We start from the raw sequence: 26,715 nt of genomic DNA on the forward strand, positions 1-26,715 counted from the left end.
CGATCACCCTCCCGGCAGCAGAGGTGGGAGCTCGGGCCCGCAGGAGGCAGAACTGGGTTTCGATAGCGGGAAACCCACGTCGGATGAACAGCCGGGACCGGCCTGGGGTCGCAGCGCGGGGCTCCAGGACACCGAGCGAGGAAGACCCTCCGCGGCTGCGGCCGCCTCTGGACCCCGTGACTCTGGAGACCGGCTGTCTGGAGAGGCGGAGCCCTCAGTGTCCTGCGTCCCCGAGGGAGACAGAAATCACCACCAGAAGTCCGGAGCCGCGGCGCGCAGGACGGTCACGTCACCCTCACCGGCAGGAAGAGACTCCTCCATAAAGGGAGAAATGCCAAAACTGAAATGCCGCCAACGAGGCGGGGGTAGCTGATGGCGGCTAGGTTAGCGGGGCGCCCAGCTCCGCGCCCGCCCGGGATCTCTGCATCGGCCCTCGGTCCAGGGGGAGCGCCAGACGGTCTGCGCCCGCTGCACCGCTGGCCGTGCCTGACTCCGCCCTTCCCTCGGAGCCGTCCAATCCGAGGCGCCCTTCTCCGCCCCGCCCCCGCGGTCACACAGCCTGGCCCCTGGCGGCTCCTACCCCAGCTCCCAGGAGCCCGGAGGAGCGGTTTTGACGTCCCACCTTCTTTCCCCCCCCCCCCCCCCCCACCCCTCCGCCGGCTGCCGTTCAGAACAGGGGTCGTCTTCCTGCGAGAGGGTCCCCAGGGCCTCCCTCCTAGTCTGACAGGATCCACGTCGGCCTGAAGCAAGGCCTGCTTAGAGCAACACAGTGTCTTTTCTCCCCGAACCCCGTAAGACCACTCCCAACTGGTTCCTGTTCCCCTTCAGTGGACAGTGGTAGCCCGAACCAAACCCGCAGCCTCATCATGGAAGACTCAAGAACCATTTCCCAAGTGATGAGGGTTTACTGGGGGAGTCCTTTCCCCCAGAGTCCCTGAAAGGCGTGTGTCCGCCCCAAATCAGAGCCAGCACAGCCTAGTTTCGGAAGGCAGTGCCGCACCTTGACCGGCACCTCTGCAAACTGCTTTCCGTAGCCGTGAGCTTGAGCAGCGGCCCCAGGTGTTTCTGGATCGTCTGGGGCTTTAACGCTCTTTAACACAAGCCATTCTCACCTCCTACCGGAGTTAAGTACAGTACCGCCTGCCCGCCTCACCTGCACCCCTCCTCCTGGAGCTGGGAGCTTGACTCACCGCGGGCCCAGTGGAGCTGCCCTACTAGGCAGCCTTTAGGAAGAGGGCGGGGAGGGACGCTGGGGCTGATGCTCTGTCCAGGCCTCCCCCAGGTAGCCCAGGAAGGCACTCACAACGAGCACCCATTCCTCAGCATCTCAATTCCCAGTGTGGCCTAATGAGCTGTTCTTGGGAATTGGAATTAAGGAGCACTTATTCAGCAACTATTTCCCGAATATGCAATATGATCGTGAACGGACAGGACTTATAGTTATTCCAGCTCCAACGCTTACAAGCAGAGTTCATTGGTGCAACCTCTCTGTGCCTCAGTCTCCTCATTTATAAAATGGGGCTAGTTGAATCTTCCTAGTAGAGTCCTTGTGAGGCTTAACTGAGATGAAACCACTTCGAAGAGTGCAAGCACATAGTAAGCTTTCAATGATCATTAGCTATTAGTATTTTGATCATTTTCCAAGGACTTGTCCCTAAGTCCAGGTATGGTTCACTCTGTTGGTGCCTAAAGAGATGGTTTAGAATATCCCTTCTCAGACTAAACTAGTAAAAGAGGAGACGAAGATGGTGGAAAGCTGCAGATGCAAAAAGATAGGAAGAAAAATGGCAGAGAGAAGGAGACAGAATGAATAATGGAAATGATCTAAGGGAATCGAAGAAGTTGCTGATGGTGAGATGCACAAGGTCAGAGGTGCCCAGGACTAAGGAGAAAGAGGGCAGAGCAAGTGTGAACAGCCGGGACCGGCCTGGGGTCGCAGCGCGGGGCTCCAGGACACCGAGCGAGGAAGACCCTCCATGGCTGCGGCCGCCTCTGGACTTCCAACTTCAGGGCCACTGAAGTTGGAAGTTCTCTGAATAAATCATTCCTAGTAAAACGAGGGCATTAAAGGATGAAAGAGAAGATAGGCCAAAGTGAAAGAAATTTACTTACACATCCATCCTGAGTTTACCTATTTTTTTTCATGCCAAGATCTGATATTGCTTGGGCCACTCCATTCATTTCCCTATGGAACCTCCTTGTCAGAGAAAAGCGCAAGTATCAATATATTACTCCCTACCTATTGGGGGAAATAACCCGTTCGATAAATTCTTCCTGACCAGCCTACTATGTGTTAGGCTTCAGGTGAAGGTCTAGGGGTACACAGCTCTGGTTATGCCACAGCCTCTAAGGACCCACATGGCAGGGACTGAATCCTGTGACGACACTCCCTCTACTCCCAGCCCCGGGATAATCCTCCTTTTCCCAGGTAGGTTTCAGGAACCCAAGAACAGCACAGGGATACTCGGGATCAGAGAATCGGGATCACAATGTGTATTGCTTCGTACCAGGTCATTGGTATAGTTTACACAATGTGGTAAACTACCCATCTTTCCCACTTCCCAGGGAGGTGGGGCTCATTTACAGGAGGAAAGTGGGCTGTGGTGGTTCACTAACGTGCTAACGACCTATAGACAGTAAGGAGCTGGTTGACGCTAAGGCTCTGGCCGCGCCTTCCCGGGAGCACTCCAAGATAGGTCGGAAGGACCTGCGCGGCGGGAATCCGGACGATTCATACCGCAGCCTCTCAGGCTGGGAGTTCCGGGCTCTCCTTCGCCCCGGGGACGCCGCCTAGTACCCCGGGAGCTTCTGAAGCCCGCGGAGACTTCTGGATTGCTTTCCCGCCCCCCAGAGACGGCGCCAAAGAGCCACAATACTGTCCACAACGCGCCCGCGAGAATGTGCCCTCCGGGTCGCGGCTCAGAGCGCCCCAGGACACGCTCCCCGAGCGCGACTGCTAGCCCGACGCGCGTCAAGCGGAAGCACTGGGTTGCCGGGTGCGGAGCGAGCTGGGGAGGCGAGAGGGCGGCGCGGGGCTTAGAAAAGGAAAAGTCGCTCTGCCCCAGTCTTCGGAGCACTAATGTCATCAACCCTGGGTAGCAGGGGCGGGCCCCGAGCCGGTGACCTGGACAATGATCTGAGAGGGGCCTGGGGCCGCGGCGGGCTGGAAAGAGGGAGGCGGGGCCGCCAGGAGCTTCGGGGAGTTCAAGTCTTACCCTGGGAAGATGGTGTAGAAGCTTCCTAGGGTCTGGCCTTCAAAGTAGCAGCTGCAGCTCGGCTATTGGGGTATCGAGGGGCTGGGAACACGCAGGCAGCTGAGCCTTAGGCTCCAGACACCCGGAACCCCACACACTCGCAGGCGCCCGCCGTGCCGGTAGAGGGGCGCTCTGGTCTAGGGCGTCGCTGTGTCTGGGACGCTGGCGATTCTCCGCTGCAGCACAGCTCCCCGAGGAGGATGCGCAGGAGGGAGCCCCAGCTCCTGCGCAGCCCTCTGCTTTCCCGCACCCTCCACATGCATCACGGCAGCCCCTCCAGAAGCCTCCTTCATACACACATCTTCCTCCCCGCCACCGCAGTCCTGAGCGCGCTTAACCAGAGTCAAACCAAAACAGGTAAATCTTTAATTCTCCTCCTCAATTCTTCGAAACTACTTTTACAGACAGTTCCTCAAACACTTTCTCCGCCTCCCCTTCCTCCCAGTCGGCCTTTTCTGGGGTTGCCACGCCGCCCGGGAGCGGCCGAGGTCAGGGGCTTTGGGTACCTTGAACTTGGAGGCTCCGGCGCCCGCCGGGGTGGCAGCAGCGTGGCCGCCTGTCCCCCTCCAGCAGCAAGGCCCGGGGTCCGTGGGAGTGTGGGTGTGGCCAGAAGGTCTCGGCTGGCCTGGGGGGTCAGCCCTCCGCGGTGAGTCGGGCGCAGATGCACATCCTAGACCTAGGTCTTCAGGCGGCGCAGGGCAAGAGTGGCCGAGTCCGGGGGACCCAGGGAGAAGGCGTGAGCGCCTGCGGCTCGGGGTCGGCTCCTAGGACGGGCGTCTGGCCTGAATTGGTCCCCGGTGCCCTTAGAGGGCCTGCCACGGCTTCCCGATGGCCTGGATATGCTCCTTGGCCTTCAGGCGCAGCGCCGCGATGCTGCTGTTGCGCGGGTCCGCCTCGTCCAGCGGGAACTTGTCCCCGAAGCCGGGCCCGCACGGGTAGGCGGGCGGCGGCGGCGGCGGCGGCGGCGGCCCAAGGGGCTGCAGGCCGGGCCCGAGGGGCGGGGAGTTCAAGAAGGGCGGAGGCGGCGGCGTGTAGCTGGCGGGCAGGCTCTGCGCCGGCGGCCCGAAGCCTGGCAGGCTCTGCAGCGCCGTGGCGCCCCCGCCCGGCAGCGGCGGCCCGAGCCACGACTCGAGCGGCAGGGCGCCCCCCGCAGGCCCGCCGCCTCCGCCGCCCGGGCCCGCCCCGAGGGGCGCCAGGGCCGCGGCGGGCGGGGAGCGGCTGAAGGAGAGCAGAGGCGAGTCCTGCAGCTTCATGGACGACACCTCCAGCTTCTCCTGCCGCCGCCACTTGGCCCGTCGGTTCTGGAACCACACCTGCGGAAGGCAGCACAGCGCCGTCGGGCTGCGGCGGGGGCAGAACTCTCCACCCCCGAGAAGGACCGGGGCTCGACAGTTTCACCTGCTCCTTTCATCCCCGCCGCCACCCCACGCTCCCCACCCGCCTTATCCTTCTTGTCTGTCCCGTTTGCTCCAGTCTCCTCCCTCCTCCTCTCTCGCGCCGAGTCTCTTTGTCCCATCCCTGTCCTCCGTGGTGTTCCCACCCTTGTCCCTGTTTACCTCACCCTTAGCTGTGGTTGTATCTGTTTCCAACTCCTGGCACCGAGCAGGCAGAAAAAAATGAAGTTAACCCTGGAATCGGACAGTGGGACTTGGGAAACCAGATCTCACCAAATTTCTGTGACCTGCTGGTTGACGGTCCCTCCCGACCCTTCGCTTTAGACCCGGCTTCCTCCCTGTGTGGTACAGTGGCTGCGCTTTTGTCGCAGACTTTCTGTGCTTTACCCACATTTTGCCTGTTATAAACATATGTATAAACAAATACTCTAAGTACTGTAACTGGAAACATTGGCTGTTAAAATAGAGCTATTTCCACAAATTACTGATAGAACAAAGTGGGTTGATTTTATTCCAGGCATATTTAATATGCATATTACTGTTCGTGAGATTTTCATTTTTATTTAATCGATATCTGACTAATATTTCTGATATTTCCTAAAAATGGCTTTCAATGATTACAATAGTTCAAGTTTAATAATCTACTTTTACTCCGTGGAGTTAGTTTTGACGTTAGCCTAAGATAAATTCAATGAGTTCAAGTTTTTCTTTTTTTCTTTACATAGAGAAAGTCCACACCAAGAGTGAAGTCTGGTCTCTTAAGGCTGCAACTTCCATTACTATTTGATAAAAGCACAAGAAAGGGTGTAATTAAGGTTTCACTACCAACTTACCACCCTCAGGAACAGAACAGAGAGAACTGGTCTAGTTTAGTGGGGAATCTAGAAAGAACTTTGGCCAAACTGGGGGGGGGGCTTCAGTGTTAAATTTATGAAGGAAAGTGTGGGAATAATTACCACCTCAGAAGGGAGACAGCAGTTCTGAGTTAATTATAGGGAGAGGGGCCCTCATAGGAAAACTGAGAAAAAGCCATCCAGCACCTGAGCAGAGCAGGGCAACTGTCTGCAAGGCTGGGATTTGGGGGGTAGGGGGGGGGAGAGAGAAAGAACAAAAATGCAGGTACCCCGGGTCCCTTTCAATAAAAGATTCATCAGCATATCTGAGGCCCTGATTTTCCCAGAAACATTAGCTATATAGAGAAACACTGGCGCGGGTGAGGGCTTCCATCCCACTGCCTCTCCCTCCCCACCAACAACATCCCACTCCATCCCCCAAAGTATCAGCTATAGGCTTCAGATCCAGTATCCAGAGTCAGAGGGCTAAAACCTGGGATAGTCTGCTCTTCTGCTCTACTGCTGTCCTCAACACAGTGGGAGACTCTGCCTACCCCCCCCCCCCCCCGCAACCTGATTACATCATACCCATGTGTTAAGAACCCACCATATGCTGGGCCACTGTGCTGGCCCTGTGATCACAGAGAAGTCAGACACTGTTCTCAAGAAGCTCACATCTTAAACAAGAAGCAAACATCCCCAAACAAGTAGAGAGGAAGGAACGTGGGACAGAGGCATGAAGGGAGCCCTGTATTCCGGAGGGGCACTGGAGGGCTTTGCCCTTTCCTCTTTCTTCCTCTTTCACTTGTTTTCTTTCCCTCTTCCTACCCCATCATTCCTCCCTGAAAAGCAGGCGCTAAAATGTCCGCCCCTTCAATGAAATCCTTGCAGCTCTACTGCCCCAAATTAGGAGAAATTGAACTGTCCTTGCCAGTTAATCCTGAGTCACATTAGGGAACTATTTTTTAAAACCATGACATTTACTCATTACTTTAACCCCTTAAACTAAACAGAAAAGACAAAAGGCAGGAGCCTGTCCGCTTTTACTTTTAAGACAAGGCTAAAAGCCCCAAACATCTGAGTATCCTCACTTCCTGGAAATCTAATTCATTAGACACACACAAAAATCCCATCTTAGTTCCACTGCCTTTCAGATGCGGTGAAATTTGTTCCGAATGTCTCCCTTTCAGGCCTCTGTAAACTCTCCCAATTTGGAAATTCTCCCGGATTTTTCACAGATGACTAGCAAATATTTAAGGCTTTCAAATATTTTAATGATCAGGGATTAAAGATAATTCAGCTTTAATTAAAGCGAAAACCCCTTTAAATAAAAAAGAAAAGGCCTCTGCAGCAGTGGGAAGTTTGGCTGGATGTGCACCCGAGAAGCAAAAGTCAGTTTCTTAAACAAATCCACCGAAAGTTTCAACTGCGAGGCGCCAGGCTCTCGTTAAGAAGATAGGGTTTTCGTTTTCAAGAAGGTGAGCACCGTAACTGACTATGGTGGCATTTGGGGCCGCAATCCGGTTACCCTCGAGCCGCTGTCTACATTCCCTCTCCACTCAGTGCTTCCCGCCCCCCGCCCCGGTCCTGGACGTTGTCGCCTCTTCAGCTTGCCAGCCATTCCCAGTTCCTCTCTTTTAGCTTAGAACGAGGGAGACCCCAAAGGGGAGATGCTACTACAAATTGGAACAGACTGTCCAAGGGACGGGGCATGGGGCGCATGGAAAATCTGTGACGCTCCTGTGGGGCTCTGGGCGAACCAAGCGCAGGAAGGCCCGTGGGAAAAGTGCCATAATAAATGTGTGGACGCCCGGGGATTCAAGGGAGCTTTGGCTGCAGCTTGAGCTTCCGGCCCTCCCGTGGGCCCATCTGGGCGCTTTACCTGGACCCGGACCTCGGGTAAGTTGACCTTGCCGGCCAGCTCCTCGCGACTGTACACGTCGGGGTAGTGGGACTTCTCGAACGCGCGCTCCAGCTCGTGCAGCTGGTATGTGGTGAAGGTCGTGCGGTTCCGTCGATGCTTCTTCTTGGGCTGCTCCTCCTCTGACAGCTTCGAGTCGCTGGGGGCTGGGGGTCCGACAGGCAGCCCAGGGCTCGGCCGCGCCTCCCCTGTCTCCTTGGGGCAGTAGGGGCGAGGGGCTGGGACGACGAGACCCCGCACGGTCAGAGACACTCCTCGGAGTATCCGAAGGCCACCCCTCCTACCCATGCGGGCTCCGAGATGGCCCAGGGAGGTCGGGGGTCAGGGCTGCGAGGGTCCCCTTAACTTTCCCTGAACGCAAGTTGGAAGCTCCTGCTACGCATATAGCCCCCACCCCTGCGCCCAGATGCCTTAATAAATGTTAAGGCAGGGCTCTCTCCTCTTGCAGAGCTCCTAAGTCTGGGAGCCCTAAGGGTCTCGGAGCAGCCGGGGTGCGTACTCACCTTCGTACTCGGGAGCCGGTGCCGGGGCGGGCGGCGTGGAGGGCTCGGCGCCTCCTGCAGGCGCCTTGGGGCAGGAGGTCCGCGCGCCCGGCCTCCTATCCCGCTCTTTCGCACCCCGGGCGACCCGCTCCTCCGGGAAGGAACCGAGGATCCCGTCGTCCTTAGTAAATCCCAGGATGGCTTCGATGCTATGCAGCCGCGAGGTGCTTCCGCCCGGGCTGCGAAGCAGGTGGCCGGCGAGCGAGAAGCTGCCGTCGGCCATGGCTGGGGCGCAGCCGGGCAGGTGCATGGGGAGCGCCGGGACGCCGGAGGGCGCGGCCCGCGCTCTCCGCAGCGCCGCCTGCTTGGAAGACCGAGAGCGAGAAGCTGGAAGTCGGCCCCTCCCGGGTGCGGTCGCCCAACCCGAGGGGTCCTGACTCAAGGTCAAGCTCCGCGGGCGATGCGGGCCCCGGCCGCGCGCGCTAGAGGAGGGCGAGCGCTCGGCCCGCGGCCGCCTAGGTCCCGGCGGGAGTCGGAGTTTCAACTCCCGGCGGCTGGGTCTCCGGGAGCTGAAGGCTCCAAGCCGGGTCGCCCCGGCTCCTCCCCTCTCGCCCGCTACCCAGCCTCTTCCCTGGTCCCTCCCCCCGCAGTGGGGCGGGTCCTTCCCTCGCCCAGCCTCAGGGTCCTCGCCCACCCACCCCGGGCTGGGCCGGCACTCCGAACCTTCCACCTCCCACCTCTCGATCAGCTCCGAACACTGCTGAGACCTCTGGGGCATGTTTGACGGGCCCGGGGACCCGGGTCCGAGGGCCCGCTCCCCGCAGTCCTGCCTCAGTGGGACCGACACCCTCGGTTCCACCTCCCCTCGGGCTTGCCTCCCTCCTTCGGCTCCTCTCCCCCGGCCCAGGCTCTCCTTCTGCCCCGAGGCGCGCTTCCTGCGCCGGGCTGAGCGCCAGGGGCGACCCTTGGAAAGACCGAGAGCAGGCTCCCCGGCTTTCTGGCTTTGGAAGTCAGTCCACGCTTCTTCCCAGTTTGAATTTTCCCCTCTTTCTTCCTCTTTTTAGCCCCACCGGCAATCCTCTTTCGGCTCCGTAGTCCGAAGCCTCGGACTTCGGGTTTATTTTGTTTGTCTACATCTGATTTAACTACTCCTCCCTGCCCCCTCGTACTTGCGCGCCCGCAGGCCCCCTGACCCCGGCGCCCGCCCCCGGAGACGGTGGGACCATCTGTGCTCGCAGGCCTGGCGACTTCAAGGGTCCCACGGCCCAGCAGGAGGCTGGAAGGCGCCGAATCGGACACGCTGCCGGGCTCAAGCCGGTGGGAGACCCGCTAGGGGTTGTCACCCTCGCAGACTATTTGTCCTGAGGGAACCCTCCCTCCAAACTATCTTCCAGGCCAAGGAGATGACCCAACCTCAGGCTGAGGGGGGAAGGACCTTCGTCAGGGTGCAAGGCCTCGCGCTTCTCTGGGGGCTATAGGCACAATCCGCTGGCAAAGGGGACCCCGCGAGGCTTCCGAGGCCCAGAGTGACTCATAGGCCAAGTGGGAAGATGATTTGTGCGGGCGGATGGTTTTGTTTTGTTTCTTCACATCCCCCCCAGTGCTGTGAACAGCACTGTAAACGCCGGCTCTTCTCAAAGCTGATGCCAGAGGCAGCCCCTGCCCTCACTGAAATGTTGGCGGGAAATGTGAACCAAAATGCTTTCCTAATAAAATCTGCAGGACCCAGAGATTCTTTTTCTTTTGTTTCCTGGTTTTATTGAGATGCTGCACTGTATAAGTTTAAGGTGTGCCACGTGATGATTTGACACATATACACACGTAAATGATGACCACAGTAAGTTTAGTTAACATCCATCATCTCATGGAGATACAAAACAGAGATTTTTAAAATCTCCTTTGCAGAGGCCCTCTGATCTCCACGCAGGGGCGTCTCCCCTTCCCCCCACCCCTGCCTCTACAACGTTGGTTGACTTCATTTTGCATTGAGACGAGCAGTTCATGGGTCCCTTCTGAGGGTCGGGCACTGATATGGGCCATGTCAACATCACAAAAGAAAAGAGAGGCTGGGGCCACAGGCCTTAAGGAGTTTAACGTCCAGCCTGAGAGACAAGACAAAGGAAACCAAAGAAAAACCTGTATCTTAGGGTCCTCCACCTTTAAATGAATGTTAGAAGGACATTTAAAAGGACATGTAACTATGTTAAGGATCTTTAAATGGAAATGGTTATTTCTCCGTGATGGGCACATGGGAGGGGTTCAGTACACCAATTTCTCTATTTTTAATAAAACTGTAAAAAGGTGTATTAAAACAGCAAACGTGAGTTTACAGTAGGTAGAATTAAGCTGCTGATTCAAGTGAGAAATTATTTTTCAAGTAAAAGCTAAATTAATGAAAATCAATACACACTACAGTTTTTGTGTATCACTTTATGGTATTCAGCACATTCTTCATGCCATCCTAGCCTCACAACCCTGTGAGGTGAGCAGGACAAACATATTTGTCCCCATTTTACAGAAGAGAAAACTGAGGCTCAAAGTGATACAGCTCTTAAGTGGAAGGGACAGGACTGGAACTCAGAGTGGCCAACTCCTTGTCCAGTGCTCTCTGGCTGCCCCTCATTTGTAATTCTTACGGCAGAGTGTGATATTTTTGAACAGAATCAAAACACATCTTAGTCTGCAGTCCGTCTTTAATCCTTCCTGGAGACTGGATCCTGCACGTAAGAGGCTGAGGAAGAGGCAGCTTAGTTTCCCAAAGAAACGCAGTCAGAGCTTGTAGACAGTGGCCTTTGGGCGCTGGTGTCCAGGACGACAGGACGAACCCTCTGGAGGTTCCCGCCCCAGTGCAGGGGAAGCCTGCCACTTGGCCTCTTTTTGCATTTTCTAGGCTGTCAAAGGCACTCTCCCCCAAAACGATCTGGTGGCACCCCACAAGGTCCCACGAACCAGTTACAAAGGCCAGGTGGTTGAGATGCTGCCGCCTTGGTGACCAGAGGGCAGCCATAGGGATAATTAATTGGTATTTGCTGTTTCCCCTCTGAGTATGCTTTTTATGTAAACTCCCCCAATATTAAACTGATCTCTATAATCACTGCTAAACAAAGCTCCTGCCCACACGCTAAGGGGCTTATGGCCTTGTTTTCCAAAGTTAATTCCCTCTGGAACTGCCCAGCTCTCCCTAATAGGTCCAGGTGAGGTTAGCTTTTATTTACTGTTTATTTCAGAGTCTCAGGAGAAAAGCAGCAAAGACTTCAACAGCCACTGGCGAGGGACCACGGGGGAAACAGGGCAAAGCAGGACAAGGGGAGGTTGGGACTTCTTTTGTACGTGACATAAAGAGCTAGTCAATACTATTGTGGGCACAGTGGAGGGTACTCCAAGCAATCAGCCGGGGGTCATTGTTAGGGGCTAATCTACATGTGTATTTCCCAAGAACTCGATTAGGGAAGATGAATGGATTCGTCCATGTCCTTAATTCTTCTAGCCCAAAGCTGCATTTTTCCAGCAGTTACGCCAGCTCATACCCAACCCAGTTTCGGCAAAAGCAAGGAGCCTGGCTTCTGAACTCCACCTCTGTTTAATTCATTAATTCATTAGGTGGATCAAAGAAAACTCCCTCCTCACAGCTGCCAACACACGGGCTGAACTTTAGGCAGCTAGAGCCCCTTTCAACTTGGCATGGTTTGGAGAAACATTTCCAGAAGTAAGGAAAATGAGAGTGGTTGAGGCTTGCAGGGATGTTGAAGAAGGGGAGGCTCAGTTGATGTGGGGTAGACAATCTAGAATGACAACTGGATTGGGGAGATTTTGAGGAGAAAGGGGCTAGGGACTGGCTAGCACGAAGAAAACAAAGTCTAAACATAACCCGCCATCAAAGTGGCTCTTTTATCTTGGATGTATACAGGAGGTCCCTTTTCTAGAAGCATTCTAGGTGGACTGCTTCACCCACAGCACTCTTGAGAAAATGGGCATATATGGAGTGAATTTTCTGTACCCTGGGTGGGCAGGGGGCATACTCACAAGTGAGCTCATGGCATTTGAGTCTAGTAATTTCACCTTGAAGCAATGTTTTAGGTTTGGGCGAGAAAAGTGTCTGTTGGAGGACTTATGGGTTATCACTCCATAAAGTGTATAAAACCAACTGGATGTCTGCATGGAGACTATCCTCTTAGTAGATGTATTTTAATCCTGGAATAACTCCATCTGTCTCATACCACACTGGAGGACCATCTCCTCCCACAAGCTGATACACGTTCATTCGGCCAAAGCAACTTAACTTTAGTTGTAACCAAAGCAAAACTCAACTCATGCAATCATTAAACACACACACACACTGAAGTTCAACAAATTCAGCTGTCAAGAGTTAAGCAAAATATATGTATATATAAGAACAGTTATTATTTATTGAATACTAACAATATGCCAGTGGGCACTCTTCCGAGTCCTTTATGTAGATTACCTAATTAGTTCTCACAATAACCCTGTGAGGTAGACACGATTATTATCTCCACTTTACAGATAAGGAGTCTGAGACTCAGAGAGGATAAGTCACTCACCTAAGGTTGTACAGCTGGTTTCAGGTGGAGCCAGGACTTGAACCCTGGTGTTTTTTCAGGAATATCCATCTAATCACTGCGTATACCACCTCCCAATACATATTCACAGTTGATTCTCCTGTGGCTACATGAGAACTAGCAGATAGAGTAAAAAAATTTAGGAGTCAAAGGGCACAGGAATAATGTGGTTCAGAGCTTGAGGGAGGTGGGAGTGAAAAAGGTGTGATGTGCAGCCAGTAATTTATTTGGTCAATTATAATGATGCCAGATATGCTTAAAAAATAAGTATACCATTCAACTTCCCAAGGCTGCCTTATAAAGTTTAAGGAATTCTCTCTCTGTTCCCAGAGTTCCAATTCACTCTTAGGGTTTTGTGAACAATATATGTTTAAGCATTTACCGTGTGTCATTTATTTTGTCCTTCTTTGATTCAATGTATTCTCCTCTATACTCTACTATTTTTTAAAATTAATTAATTAATTTGGTTGCACCAGATCTTAGTTGCGGCTCGAGGGCTCCTTAGTTGCAGCTCAAGGGCTCCTTATTTGTGGCTCAAGGCCTCCTTAGTTGTGGCACACGGGCTCCTCAGTTGTGGCATGCAAACTCTTAGTGGCATACATGTGGGATCTAGTTCCCTGACCAGGGATGGAACCCGGGCCACCTGCATTGGGAGCGTGGAGTCTTAACCACTGTGCCACCAGGGAAGTCCCTTTACTGTTTATTATCGTATGTCATGAGCACAGTATACAAGCTGCTGACAGTCTTTGCAAAAAAAAAAAAAATCAATAGCTAAACTCTCTTTAATATTGACATATTGAGTCCAGAGATAAAATATACTATGCTTGTTCATCTCTCACTATCAGATCTTCCCAATTGATGAAACATTTCCCTACTAGAAGCAGGACAGAAGGTATATCAAGAAAATGTCCTTGGAGATGCTTATCAGAAACTCCATATTTATAAGTAGACAACTTATATCCCTTGTCACTTCCATAAAATTGGCACAAATGATCAACACCCTTCCTATATACCAGTTTATTAGTCAATATGAACACCTGAATCTTCTCTACCATTTTCAGACTAAATTGAAATAAGTATTGGGAATTCCCTGGCAGTCCAGTGGTTAGGACTCCAGGCTTCCACTGCAGGGTGCATGGGTTCGACCCGGGAACAAAGATCACGCAAGCTGATCTGCAGTGAATAGAAATCCCATAACATAATTGTGGCTAAAATACATAAATCAGTGAAGAGATGGGCCTCACAGGCATCTCTGGCTGAATTGAGAGCCCTATTGGAAGGGCATATGGAAACAGACATTTCTTCTAAAAACAAAAATGAAAGGTAGGGTAGTTGGGAGTGGTTGTGTTTTCCGGCAGTAATGCCCTGTTTGCAAAGCTTCCTTTTTTTTTTTTTTTTTAACGTCTTTATTGGGGTATAATTGCTTTACAATGGTGTGTTAGTTTCTGCTTTATAACAAAGTGAATCAGTTATACATACACATATGTTCCCATATCTCTTCCCTCTTGCGTCTCCCTCCCTCCCACCCTCCCTATCCCACCCCTCTAGGTGGTCACAAACCACCGAGCTGATCTCCCTGTGTTATGCGGCTGCTTCCCACTAGCTATCTACCTTACGTTTGGTAGTGTATATATGTCCATGCCACTCTCTCACTTTGTCACAGCTTACCCTTCCCCCTCCCCATATCCTCAAGTCCATTCTCTAGTAGGTCTGTGTCTTTATTCCCATCTTACCCCTAAGTTCTTCATGACCTTTTTTTTTTTTCCTTAGATTCCATATATATGTGTTGGCATACGGTATTTGTTTTTCTCTTTCTGACTTACTTCACTCTGTATGACAGACTCTAGGGCAACCTAAGTGTCCATCAACAGAGGAATGGATAAAGAAGATGTGGCACATATACACAATGGAATATTACTCAGCCATAAAAAGAAACAAAATTGAGTTATTTGTAGTGAGGTGGATGGACCTAGAGTCTGCAAGCCTTCCTTTGGTGTAAGAACAGGGACCACAGCTCTCTGCAGACCAGCCAGTAATTAGCAAGATGTCTGTCCTCCTCTGGCACTCCCCTTGTTGCCCAATTACAATATTTTGGGAACAACATCCTGAAAATTCGCCTCTGATTTAGTTTTCTGTTATTTCAGAGGACCGTAGGCTTAAGAATTATAAGAGGAATCTTGGTGAGGATCGTGTCTGCTCTTTCACTTCTAGCCTCCACTTTTCCTTTGTTGACGTGGAAATGTGGACCCAGAAGAGTTAAGCGATCTGCCCCAGATGAGACAGGGCATCTGAAGCAGGGCTTGGGCTAGAGGCCAGTCTCCAGACTCCGCCAGGCTGCTGCGGCTTTCCCACTGCTGCTCAGCCCTCAGGAGCCTCCACTGGCTGCCCCGTGCTTGCGCGCAGACCTTGAACCTGTGCTTGAACCCTGAGCAATATGCTTGTTGCACACATACAATGAAGTTACTCCTCACACTGCTCCCCAGTCATTTATCAACACAATTACCTTGGTCCTGAGCTTGCTTTTGCAGCTGATGCGGATTCAAGTAGCCTCTGTGGAGGAGAAAACTTCCCTTGGCAATAGATTTGCAGGGCGTTTGGGCAAACAACTGATATTTCTACCCACTGGTTTGCCGGAATCAGCTCTTCCTGGCTTGTGAGAGCCAACAGTTAGCATCTCTTCCCAGCTCTGAGTTCACATTAGTAGCTTGAAATCAGCCACAGTGGGAGTATTTTTACCACTGAAGTTAGCAAGCGCTAAAAATCAGGACATTCTCCCCCCCTCCCCAACCCCCATTAACGTTTTCAAAATATTTACTAGTGTATTCCTACTCCATTAAGGAGTGAAGAAATCAGAAAGTATCATTACTATTAAAACTAAAATATGATCTCATGGGCAAGAGATGTCCACCTTTTGCCAAAAAATGGGACATTTACATCATTATCTCAGAATATGTAAATAAGGGGAAACCTGGATTTCTGCCAAAGAAATGGCCTTTTTTGAGTTGTTAGAAGCAAAGCTATCTTAAGATAATTCCTCTTTACTTGTTTTCTAATTAAACTAATTGAATCCGGAGTGACTAGGGGAAGTACAAGAGACATTTATCTGCAGGGGATGATGGTCTCGAAGGCCATCAATCCTCTTAGAGTGCTAAGACGGCAAATCTGAGAATGCCCATTTTGCAGCAGCATTGACCCATCTCCCACCCAGAGTTTGGCCATCTCCAGGATTCTTGTCTCCTCCTCTTTTCGAAAGGACAGTTACCAGGGAGCCAATTCTCATTTTATCTTCACAGCACCCTGTAAGGTCAATATTATTCTAATGCTTTTTTCCCCTGTACCACCCGTAATCCATAAGCCCTTTTAGCTCTGTAAGACTTACCTCTTCCCCACTTTTCACGGCCTCCTTGAATACTTCTGACCACTCTCCTGTCTGCTCCAACCTGCTCACTGAGCTATAGTGGCCTTTTTTCTCTTCTTGAAATCACCCAAGCCCCTTGCTGCCTCAGGACTTTTGCACTGACTATTCTCACTGCCTGCGATACCCTCACCCAAATGTTTACATGATCGTTCTTGTCATTTTACTTGTCTCATAGCACCTCTCCAAAACTATTTTACTTATTATTTGTTTGTTTGTTCGTTACCTGTCTCCTCTCATTAGAATCTAAGCTGCATGAGAACGGGGACCTTGTTTTTAGATCCCTAGCGTCTAGAACATACGTGGCGCATAGTGGTGGTTGATGTAATGAATAACTGCAAGGAACTCTATTTCACAGATGAGGAAACAGATTAAGTAAGTTGTCTCATTTCACACAGCTATTAATTAGCATGAGTATACATTTTTTTTTCACATTCTTTTAATCAGTCCTCTGGAGTTTTTCTAAAATATTACTTCCCAGATGTTTGGAAATGTCAAAGTGCTTTGCTTTCCTTCCCAAATAGTCCACAGAAATCATTTGATCACTTTCAAAAGTCAGTTCAGTCCACTCCAGTCTTGTTAGCATCAGCTCTGACCGGGGTTGCCTCCAAGGCCTTTGATGTGAGTGTTCATCACATGAGGAGACAGGGCTCTACGCAGTGCCTCTGCCGTCTGCTGAGAGCCCCCGCCACCCCGCTTCTCTCTTGCCGGGGTGTACCATCTTAGGGAATGCCATTCTTTTTCCAGAGTGGCCCCTGCATCTTTACTGCAGACTATTAGCTTTTACAGTTGACTGCAACTTTATGGACACTTGTTTGTCAATTTTTGTTGTACTTTCTCCTTTGACCCCTTAAGCCCTAAAAATGCTGATCTTATATGTCCTGACCAATCTAATTAGCCCCTTTTAACCACCAGATGCTTTCAATAGGGTTTTCAAGATGCTCCCCAGAAGTTATCTTTATTCAAATGTCAGGAGCTGACCCACACTTACTGCAGGGTGTATGTGTTGTAAGTTAAAGGAATGAGCTTTAAAGAAATACAACTTGGAAATCTTTTAAGGTTTCTAAAATGACTTAAGAAAACAAGCAAGCATCACTGTGTACACTTGTGTTATCCTTCTATAGCTCAGGGACTTAGACCCCATCTAGGAATGATGTCTTCAGTTTATAGATGAAATTGTGACAATATAGAGTTTTCCAAGAATAGCAACACTTTAGAGTAGGGGAAAGGGGCTAAACTTGGGTCCAAGTGTATTTGTTATACTTATATTTCTACTTTTGGTTAGGTTTGAAAGTTTTCCATAATAAAAGATTTTTGAAGAGGCAAAACAAATGTCAAGATTTCTGAATCTGAATTTAATTTCAGATTAAATTTTATTACCTCCTCCAAACAATTTCTGTGGCTCCCCAAACTGCCATTTCTAATGTAGACAAAAATGTAAGGAAGATCCAGCAATTCCACTTCTGGGGGGAATTCCACCCAATTTCACTGAAAAAAAATGAAAGCAGGGACTAAAATAGATATTTATGTTCATACTAGCATTATTCACAATAGCCAAAATGTGGAATCAAGCCAGTGTCCATCAGTGGATGAATGGATAAGCAAAATGTGGTATCTATATTCAACAGAATATTATTCAGCCATAAAAGGAAGGAAATTCTGACACATGCTTGAGGACATTATGCTAAGTGAAATAAGCCAGTCCGGAGGAGGTGGGGGTGGGGGAGGAGGGAGGGGAAACAGAAAGACTGCAGTAGCCACATTCTGCATTTATCGTTGCACTGGATCTGAAAGTCCACACAAAACACGACTCTTGACTTGAACACCTAGAAGCGCTAGTCTTTTAAATCCCTAAGAGAACAAGAAGACATGATTTTTCCTTCCAGAATTCCTGTGGTTAGACAGTGAGTATATTTATTTCATTTTGACATATATATATAATGTTTATCCATTCTTTCATCAAATGTAACTTGAATACCTGTTATGTAGCAGAGACATATTCCACTCAGATTCTACTCAGAACCCTTCATCTATCTCTTAGAACCCTTTCGTTCTTTCTTTTTTATTTTTATTGGGGTATCGTTGATTTACAATGTTGTGTTAATTTCTGTACAGCAAAGTGAATCAGTTATACATATACATATATCCACTCTTTTTTAGATTCTTTTCCCATATAGGTCATTACAGAGTATTGAGTAGCACATTTCCTTTGCTCTAGAGTAGGTTCTTATTAGTTATCTTTTCTTTTTCTTTTTTTTTTTTTTTTGCGGTACGCGGGTCTCTCACTGTTGTGGCCTCTCCCGTTGCGGAGCACAGGCTCCGGACGCGCAGGCTCAGCGGCCATGGCTCACGGGCCCAGCCGCTCCGCGGCACGTGGGATCTTCCCGGACCAGGGCACGAACCCACGTACCCTGCATCGGCAGGCGGACTCTCAACCACTGCGCCACCAGAGAAGCCCCAGTTATCTATTTTATATACAGTAGTGTGTATATGTCAATCCCAATCTCCCAATTTATCCCTCCCCTACCTTCCCCCCCAGTAACCATAAGTTCGTTTTCTACATCTGTGATTCTATTTCTGTTTTGTAAATAAGTTCATTTGTATCATTTTTTTAGATTCTACATATAAGTGACATCATATGATATCTGTCTTCCTCTGCCTTACTTCACTTAGTATGATAATCTCTAGGTCCATCCATGTTACTGCAAGTGGCATTGTTTCATTCTTTTTTATGGCTGAGTAATATTCCATTGTATATAAGTACCACGTCTTCTTTATCCATTCATCTGTCGATGGACATTTAGGTTGCTTCCATGTCTTGGCTATTGTAAATAGTGCTGCTATGAATGTTGGGGTACATGAATTAACTTTTATATTTTAAATGCATTAAGAGATATGAAATTCTTGTAGAAACTTTCATTTTTTGTGGGAGTAATATTTACACATTGTTCAATGCTTTGAACTCTTAAATGAAAGTTCTACATATGAACACAAGAGTATGAAACAAATATCTGTCCTTTATTTGAATACTTAGGCAGAGAAGAAAGTGAAAACTTAAAATGCATGGAGAATCCCAAACTTTTTTTTTTAATTTAATTTTTTTCATTGAGTGTATTTTATTTATTTATTTATTTATTGGCGTACAGTTGCTTTACAATGTTGTGTTAGTTTCTGCTGTACGGCAAAATGAATCAGCTATATGTATACATATATCCCTTCTGTTTTGGATTTCCTTCCCATTTAGGTCACCACAGAGCACTGAGTAGAGTTCCCTGTGCTATACAGCTGGTTCTCATTAGTTATCTATTTTATACATAGTAGTGTGTACATGTCAATCCCAGTCTCCCAGTCCATCCCACCCCCCCCCACTTCCCCCCTTGGTATCCATACGTTTGTTCTCTATGTCTGTGTCTCTATTTCTGCTTTGCAGATAAGTTCATCTATACCATTTTTCTAAATTCCACATATATGTGTTAATATACAATATTTGTTTTTGTCTTTCTGACTTACTTCACTCTGTATGATAATCCCTAGGTCCATCCATTCTCTGCAAATGGCACACTTTCGTTCCTTTTTATGGCTGAGTAATATTCCATTGTATATATGTACCACATCTTCCTTATCCATTTCTCTGCTGATGGACATTTAGGTTGCTTCCATGCCCTGACTATTGTAAATAGTGTTGCAATGAACATTGGGGTACATGTCTCTTTTAAAATTATGGTTTTCTCTGGGTATATGCCCAGGAGTGGGATTTCTGGGTCATATGGTAGTTCTGTTTTTAGTTTTTTAAGGAACATCCATACTGTTCTCCACAGTGGCTGGATCAATTTACATTACAACTTTGTTTCACTCGTTTGTTTCAGCCTTTCTTCCCATCATACATTTTTCACTAGAGCTGCTAAAGTAGAGAGGGTTATTCATTCTGCCCCCAAATTTAATTATAAAATATGAAACATATATTTAGAAAATTTAAAAACATATAATAAAGTTGAAGGGATTGTAAACACCATGTATCCACCACCTAGATTTTAAAATTAATATTTTTCTATATTGTTCTATCATATCTATTCATCTACCCATCCCTCTATCTACCCATCAATCTCTTGTTTTTTGTTTGTTTGTTTTGTATTTCTTAAAGTAAGTTTCAGGTTTCAGTGCATTTCAGCCCCAAATACACAAATGCAAGCATATCACTGGCTAGAGTTTAATAGTTTGTTTTTTTAAAAAACATTTTTTTAATATTTATATGTTTTTATTTTTAAATTTATTTTATTTTTGGCTGCGTTGGGTCTTCATTGCTGCACGTGGGCTTTCTCTAGTTGTGCAAGTGGGGGCTACTGTTTGTTGCGGAGCACAGGCTCTAGGCACACAGGCTTCAGTAGTTGTGGCACGTGGGCTCAGTAGTTGTGGCTCATGGGCTCTAGAGAGCAGGCTCAGTAGTTGTGGTGCACAGTCTTAGTTGCTCCACAGCATGTGGGATCTTCCAGGACCAGGGCTCGAACCCGTGTCCCCTTCATTGGCAGGCGGATTCTTAACCACTGTGCCACCAGAGAAGACCTAGAGTTCAATAGTTTTTAAGGATTCTCTTTTACTTTTTCAGTAAAACATACATATGGTGAAAGACATACATCTTAGTGTACTAGTTAATGTTTCACAAAGACATATGACTTAATATGCTTTTTTATAGCAAACCCCTATCAAGACAGGGTGCATTATCATCACCCCAGAAAATTCGCGCCGGCCCATTCCCAGTCCGTGCTCGCCACCATTCCCCTAGAGGCAAACGCTGTTCTGGTATTTTTCAACATAGAATAGTTTACCTGTTCAAGAACTTCTTACAAATGGAATAGTATAGCACGTACATGGCCCAAGATGTCTTTCATTCAACTTGATGCTTTTGAGATTGATCCATGCTGTTTTGTGTATCAGAGGTTCATTCATTTTTATTGCTGAGTTGTAGAATATTCCATGGCTGTTTATCCATTCACCCATTGATGGACACCTGAACTGTTTCTGCTTCCTGACTCTTATGAATAAAGCTGCTGTCAACATTCTTGGACACATCTTTTTTTTGAATTTTATTTTATTTATTTTTTTATACAGCAGGTTCTTATTAGTTATCCATTTTATACATATTAGTGTATACATGTCAATCCCAATCTCCCAATTCACCCCCCCCCACCCCCCTGCCACTTTCACCCCTTGGTGATTAGACACATCTTTTTGAGGACATGTGCTTTCAAATCCTGCGAGTAGAACGCTAGGTCAGATGCAGTTTAGTTTAGTATGTTACTTTTATATGAAACTTCCAGAACTTTTTTCAGAAGTGGTTGCATTAGTTAACACTCCCTCTAACAATATACAAGTTCCAGTTGCACCACATCTTCACCGACACTTGCTGCTGTCAGTTTTTAAAATTTTAAATACTCTAGTGGGTCTGTGGTAAAATGTCATTCTGTAAAAAAAAAAAAAAGGAAAAAGGAAGAAAAAGGGAATTCCTTGGTGGTCCAGTGGTTAAGACTCCATGCTTCCACTGCATGGGGCACAGGTTCGATCCCTGCTTGGGGAACTAAGATCCCACAAGCCAAAAAAAAAGCAACACAAGCAGCGCGGCCAAAAAAAAAAAAAAAAAGAAAATGTCATTTTGTGATTGGATTTAATGTTAACTGACAATTACAGCAAGCACCTTTCTATATGCTTAGCCATTTGTGTACCTTCCTTTGTTAAGTGTCTTACTCAAATATTTTGCCTTTCTATTTCTGTTTTTAAAATTTTTATTACTGAGTTGTAAGAGTTTCAGATATATATGTTTATATAATTTATATCTGACAAAAGACTGGAATCCAAGATATATATATGTAATTTATATAAAATACATAAACTATATATTTATATATAATTATACCTGAAAAAAGACATATATATCTCCCAGATTCCAGTCTTTTGTCAGATACACGGTTTTTGTGGGTTTTTTTTTTAAATTTTTGACTCTTGATGGTGGGATTGTGAGCGATCCTTTTTTTAAATATAAATTTATTTATTTATTTAGGTTATTTTTGGCTGCGTTGGGTCTTCATTGCTGCATGCAGGCTTTCTCTAGTTGTGGTGAGCAGGGGCTACTCTTCGTTGTGGTGTGCAGGCTTCTCATTGCAGTGGCTTCTCTTGTTGTGGAGCACGGGCTTTGGTAGTTGTGGCACGCGGGCTCAGTAGTTGCAGCTTGCGGGCTCTAAAGCGCAGGCTCAGTAGTTGCCCATGGGCTTAGTTGCTCCGCGGCATGTGGGATCTTCTCCAACCAGGGCTCGAACCTGTGTCCCCTGCATTAGCAGGCGTATTCTTAACCACTGCGCCACCAGGGAAGTCCGTGTTTGTTCATTTTTGATCTTACTCCTCTCCCTGTCTCTGATGGTTCCGTTTGTAAGTGGTGGTTTGGCAGATTTCTAGCATCAGGAGCGAAAACTGAAGTGCTTATATAACTCACAAACTGGATTAGTTGGTCTCTGAATGGCTGAGCTCACTATGTCAATATTCTTTCAAAAGAAGACCTCCTGTTTCATTATGCTGTAAGAGTGCATATCTAATTGAGGACTAGACTAAGTCCTGGCAAACTGGAAAGTCCATTTAATTTGTCTTCTTGGAATTCGTTCTTCTGCACCTCTTCCCAGAGCCACTGTGGTTCCTTCCACCCAGCTAGAAATGCTACCTGACCTCCAGATTTTCTCTCCACAGGCAACCCTCTGTGTTCCTGGCTCTTCTCCCTTCTAGTACCTACCAAAACTCTGTCCCCTCACCACCCCTGGGGCCTGTTGTCTCTTTGCTCAGCTGGCGTTAGTAAAGGGACAGAAACCTAGTTCTGTGACGGTGACTGTTGCCAATCTTCTCTCTTTCATAAGATAAATCTGCATTGGATATTGACCAGCCCCGAGACCATAGCATGAATCATAGAATGTAAAGTAACCCAGCCCCTTCATTTTTACTATTGAGAAAATGAATTTCCAGAGACAATCAATGACTTGTTCAAGGTCTCACACTAGCAGAACTTGTGCTAGAATCCCAATTCCTGACTACCAGTCGGCTCAAAGGAATGGCTGCAAGCATCAAGTCCGGTGGCAAGGTGTGGAGAGTGATAGCATCAGAGTCTTCTGCAAGGTTGCCTTCACTAGTGGACAGTGGCAATCAGAGCAGGATCACCTGGTGGGTTAACAGTGTCGATACTGTGTGATGAGAATTGAGAAAAGAACTGAGGATGTCGTCACTGGAAAAGAGGAAACTGAGTGAGAACTGAGGCATAGCTGTGGAGCGCCGGACAACAGAATCATGACCAAGGGGCCGAAGAAGCAGCCAATTTCAGCTTAAGACAAGGAAGGATTTTCTAACAATTAAAGGTGTCCACAGATGGAAGGGGTGGTGGCTGAATTCCCTTGGAGCAGCAGATGGTGAATTCTGTACCACTGGGAGCTTTCAGATAAGCCTCAACTAGGCTGTTGTAGAAGAGGCCCCTTTACTGGGTGGGATTTTAGATTAGATTCCCTCCTGGTCCTTTACAATCGTTGGAGTCTATGTTTTGTGTCCATCCCATGGCATAGACACATCTACCCTTTAGAGGGAAAAAGGCCTTCTGAATGCCCTAATACAGGCCCTTCCCTGCCCCGACCCCATACACCTGAGACACTGTATTGATGGGGTGGTGGTGTCTGGTGTGCTGTGGTGTGGTGTGATACGCCATGGTGTGAGGCTATATGGTGTAAAGTGGTGTGGTGTGTCGTCATATGATAGGAATCAGATAACCATGGCCAGAGTCTTCTAGGCGTTATACAGCCCCACTGTGGCAGGGACCAAATGGTATTGGAGCAATTTGGGTTGTCAAGGTGAAGTGTCAATTTAGTGATTTTTCTGAGCAGCACTGGCTACATCTTTGACAAGAAAGCAAGTCTTCTACGCCATCCTGCAACTGGTCTGGGAATAACTTGGCAGTCACAGTACTTATGTCACAACGAAGTGTACAAAGTAGGGTCACGTGCGTCACCCATTCACCAACGTTTTCAATTATAGGGCAGAGTCAGGTATTGAACTGAAAATAAATCTTATCTATTATTTATAGTTTTAAAATTGTGAATGTTTTCAATGTCTGCACTCTGAGGATGCTGATGTGGGGGAGGCTGTGTGTCTGGGGGTGGGGCAGGGGGCATATGGGAAATCTCTGTACCTTCCTCTCAATGTTGCTGTGAACTTTAAACTGCTATAAAAAATTGTCTTAAAAAAATTGTGAATGTTTTAAAGTTTCTGGTATAAAACAAATCACAACTCACATGCCAGTTCTGATAACAGATGAGCATGATTTCAAAAAAATGTTCATGGTATCTGGGGTTTATGGTCTGAATTTGTGTCCCCCCCAAGTTCCCATGTTGAGTCCTAACCCACAAGGAGAAGGTATTAGGATGTAGGGCCGTTGGAAGGCGCTTAGGTCATGAGGGTAGAGAACCTTATGAATGAGATTAGCATTCTTATAAAAGAGATCCCCCTCATCAAAAGCTCCCCTGCCCCTTCCACCATGTAAGGATAAAATGAGAATTCTACTACCCAGTAGTAGGCCTTTCCCCAACCATGCTGGCGTGCTGACCTCAGCCTTCCAACCTCAAGAACTATGAGAGATAATGTTTGTCATTGATAAGCCACCCAGTCTATTGGTATTTTATTACAATGGACTGAGCCTGAATGGACTAAGTGGACTTGAGGGCTAATTATCCTTAAACACTGTACCAGAATTCTCCCAGGAACTTCTGAGAGGGGCTACGCTTTGCCCAAGACCATGGATTCTGGACCCCTAATAATCTGTTTTATTTGCATATTTTCAAAACATGAAACTTGTTCTTATACAACACATTCAGGAACTCTGGGTAGAGAACAGATTAGCCCCTAACTTTTTGGTCTTAGTTCCTTTTTCCTCTGATAGAGCAGTTCTTCTTGATAAAATTGGTCTTTGAGAATTATTTATTCTGTGAAGGTTCATGGAGAAAACAGTATTTTGTTTTGGTTGGGTTGGGTTTGGTTAAACAGCTCTAAGTGCCTCAGAGGTAAAGTTCTAACTCTTCTGGGTAATTTCCTTTGAAAGAGAGCAAACATTAGGCAAAAGAAATCTATGTATATGGTCGTGCCTGGGTATCTGCCAGGGATTGGTTCCAGGACCTGCCGTGTATACAAAATCCAAGGATGCTAAGTCCCTTATATAAAATGGCATGGTACAGTCGGCTTCCATATCCCTGGGTTCCGCATCCGCGGGTTCCGCATCTGTGGAGACGGAGGGTTGACTGTAGCCTGGAAGACTGCGGCACAGAATGAAAATAGCATGGTTTATTGGAATCCAGTCTGAAGGGGTGGGATGGGGAGGGACAGGAAAGAAAAAGAAGGAGGAGAGGTAGAGAGAGGAGCAAGAAGAGGAGAAGAGGATGAGAGAGAAAAGGGGAGGAGAGAGATAAAGAGACACACACACAGAGATGGGTGTAACATCTCAACGCTATTTGTCCACCCTTTTGGTCCCCATGCTATCACCAAGTTCAAGAGGAGATGACACTGAATACAGCAACAGCGGTAGCCTTTCCAGTTGTCCCCCTGCCTCTAGCTTCCACCTCCCCTTCCCCCCAACTTCCCACCTCCACCCACATCCATTCTTCACATGCTTCTAGAATGATGGTCTCCAAGGCAGATGCTGGCGAAGTCTAGTCTCTGCCTCCTTCTCATCTTCTACCCCATCCCTGCTCCTTGGCGTCACGCAAAACTTGACGAGAAGCATCAACGACATCAAGAAGCCTGGAGTGAGAGGTGGTGTGATCTTTGACAGCCCTTGAGCCTGCAGCCTGGGCTCCCCAGTGGGCGCCCTGACCTTCCACATCTTTCTCTGAAGGGACCTGGAGTCCTGCTAATTGTTGGACAGGGTGAGACCTTGCCCTCTAAGAAGGAAGTCGTGGATGAAATGCCACTCGCTTTTGTTTCTTCCTGGCTATCCTGAAGATCTTCAAGCAGAGGTGTGTTCTGCAACATTCACAGCTGAAAGGTCATGCTTGACCACACTTATAACTAAAAGGACAGTATGATTCCTGCTGGAAGGTATTTAGAACAACCAAGCTATGTGTCTGTAGAGAGCTTTTCCTATGGTTTTCCTAACTGTTCACTGCGTTAAAGCCCATGCGGTTTGAGATGCTCCACGGGGGAGGGGTCACCTCCACCCTCACCTGGCCGCCTCCTCCATGCCTGCCCTGCCCCTCACATCACAGAACACTTCTGCTCCGCTGTCTGCCTGATCTCCGTGAAGGTGGCCTGGGCTTTTTCTTTGATGGAATCCAAGTCCATGTTCTGGAGATTCTGTAACTGCCCGAGAATAGAATCCTTATCTTCTTCCTCTTCTTCATCCTCATCTACCATTTTCCGGAGATCTTCGGGCAAATCCACATCATCTCCAGCCATCTGGATTTGGTTCTCGTCCATTTCACTCTGTGCGGCAAAACAAACACGGAGATGGAGAAGCCATTCTAAACCAAACACACAAATCCTGAAAGCAGCAGGGAGACAGAGGTCTGTTGCGGATGGATGGAGGGAATGGAACATTTGGCCACCTCGCAGCAGAGCCTGGGCCTGGCACCAGTTATGGAGGCCAGACATGCCGGTTGAGACACCCCCCACACACACCTTTCACTGCAGTTGGGTCGATTGGAACCTTCTAGCACAGTGGTTCTCAAAGTGTGGTCCCTGGACCGGGCATGTTAGAAAGACAAATTCTCCGCCTCCACCCTAGGCCTACTGAATCAGAAACTCCGGGGTGGGGGTCCAGCGATCTGCATTTGA

At 48.2% G+C, this 26,715-nt stretch overlaps 2 protein-coding genes and 1 long non-coding RNA gene across 4 annotated transcripts in view; 1 reads left to right on the top strand and 2 right to left on the bottom strand.

The window, feature by feature from the left end:
* The first annotated feature begins 631 nt into the window (after nucleotides 1–631).
* LOC113626799 (uncharacterized) overlaps nucleotides 632–26,715 on the top strand; it is a 32,058-nt gene continuing 5,974 nt past the window's right edge. The window contains exon 1 of one of the 2 annotated variants that reach the window (XR_003435279.1): nucleotides 632–3,611. This is a non-coding gene — a long non-coding RNA (uncharacterized LOC113626799). The remainder of the gene's footprint in view (nucleotides 3,612–26,715) is intronic. The other variant, XR_003435278.1, reaches the window with a different exon arrangement.
* On the bottom strand, nucleotides 3,605–9,578 carry RAX (retina and anterior neural fold homeobox). The gene is made up of 3 exons (XM_027118662.1): nucleotides 7,906–9,578; nucleotides 7,364–7,620; nucleotides 3,605–4,567 (listed from the first exon to the last, which is right to left on the bottom strand). Exons 1-3 carry the CDS (start codon nucleotides 8,660–8,662, stop codon nucleotides 4,058–4,060), a joined length of 1,524 nt encoding a protein of 507 aa, XP_026974463.1. The 5' UTR covers nucleotides 8,663–9,578; the 3' UTR covers nucleotides 3,605–4,057.
* The window catches only part of CPLX4 (complexin 4), a 29,461-nt gene continuing 24,933 nt past the window's right edge, over nucleotides 22,188–26,715 (bottom strand). Inside the window, exon 3 of the mRNA XM_027118664.1 lies at nucleotides 22,188–26,364. Within this exon, the coding sequence (XP_026974465.1) occupies nucleotides 26,137–26,364 (228 nt within the window). The 3' untranslated portion in view covers nucleotides 22,188–26,136. The remainder of the gene's footprint in view (nucleotides 26,365–26,715) is intronic.

The sequence above is a fragment of the Aethalodelphis obliquidens genome, unplaced genomic scaffold, assembly GCF_003676395.1.
Source record: "Aethalodelphis obliquidens isolate GAN/ISIS:26980383/991018 unplaced genomic scaffold, ASM367639v1 scaffold19, whole genome shotgun sequence".
Taxonomy (NCBI): Eukaryota; Metazoa; Chordata; class Mammalia; order Artiodactyla; family Delphinidae; genus Aethalodelphis; species Aethalodelphis obliquidens.

Bases quoted from the DNA above. Each gene is read 5' to 3' on its own strand.
- RAX (XM_027118662.1), bottom strand. From the start codon at position 8,662: ATGCCCCAGAGGTCTCAGCAGTGTTCGGAGCTGATCGAGAGGTGGGAG. The intron at 7,621-7,905 runs GTGAGTACGCAC...TCGTCGTCCCAG, and splicing joins ACCGGCTCCCGAGTACGAAG to CCCCTCGCCCCTACTGCCCC. The intron at 4,568-7,363 runs GTAAAGCGCCCA...TGCCTTCCGCAG, and splicing joins TACCCGAGGTCCGGGTCCAG to GTGTGGTTCCAGAACCGACG.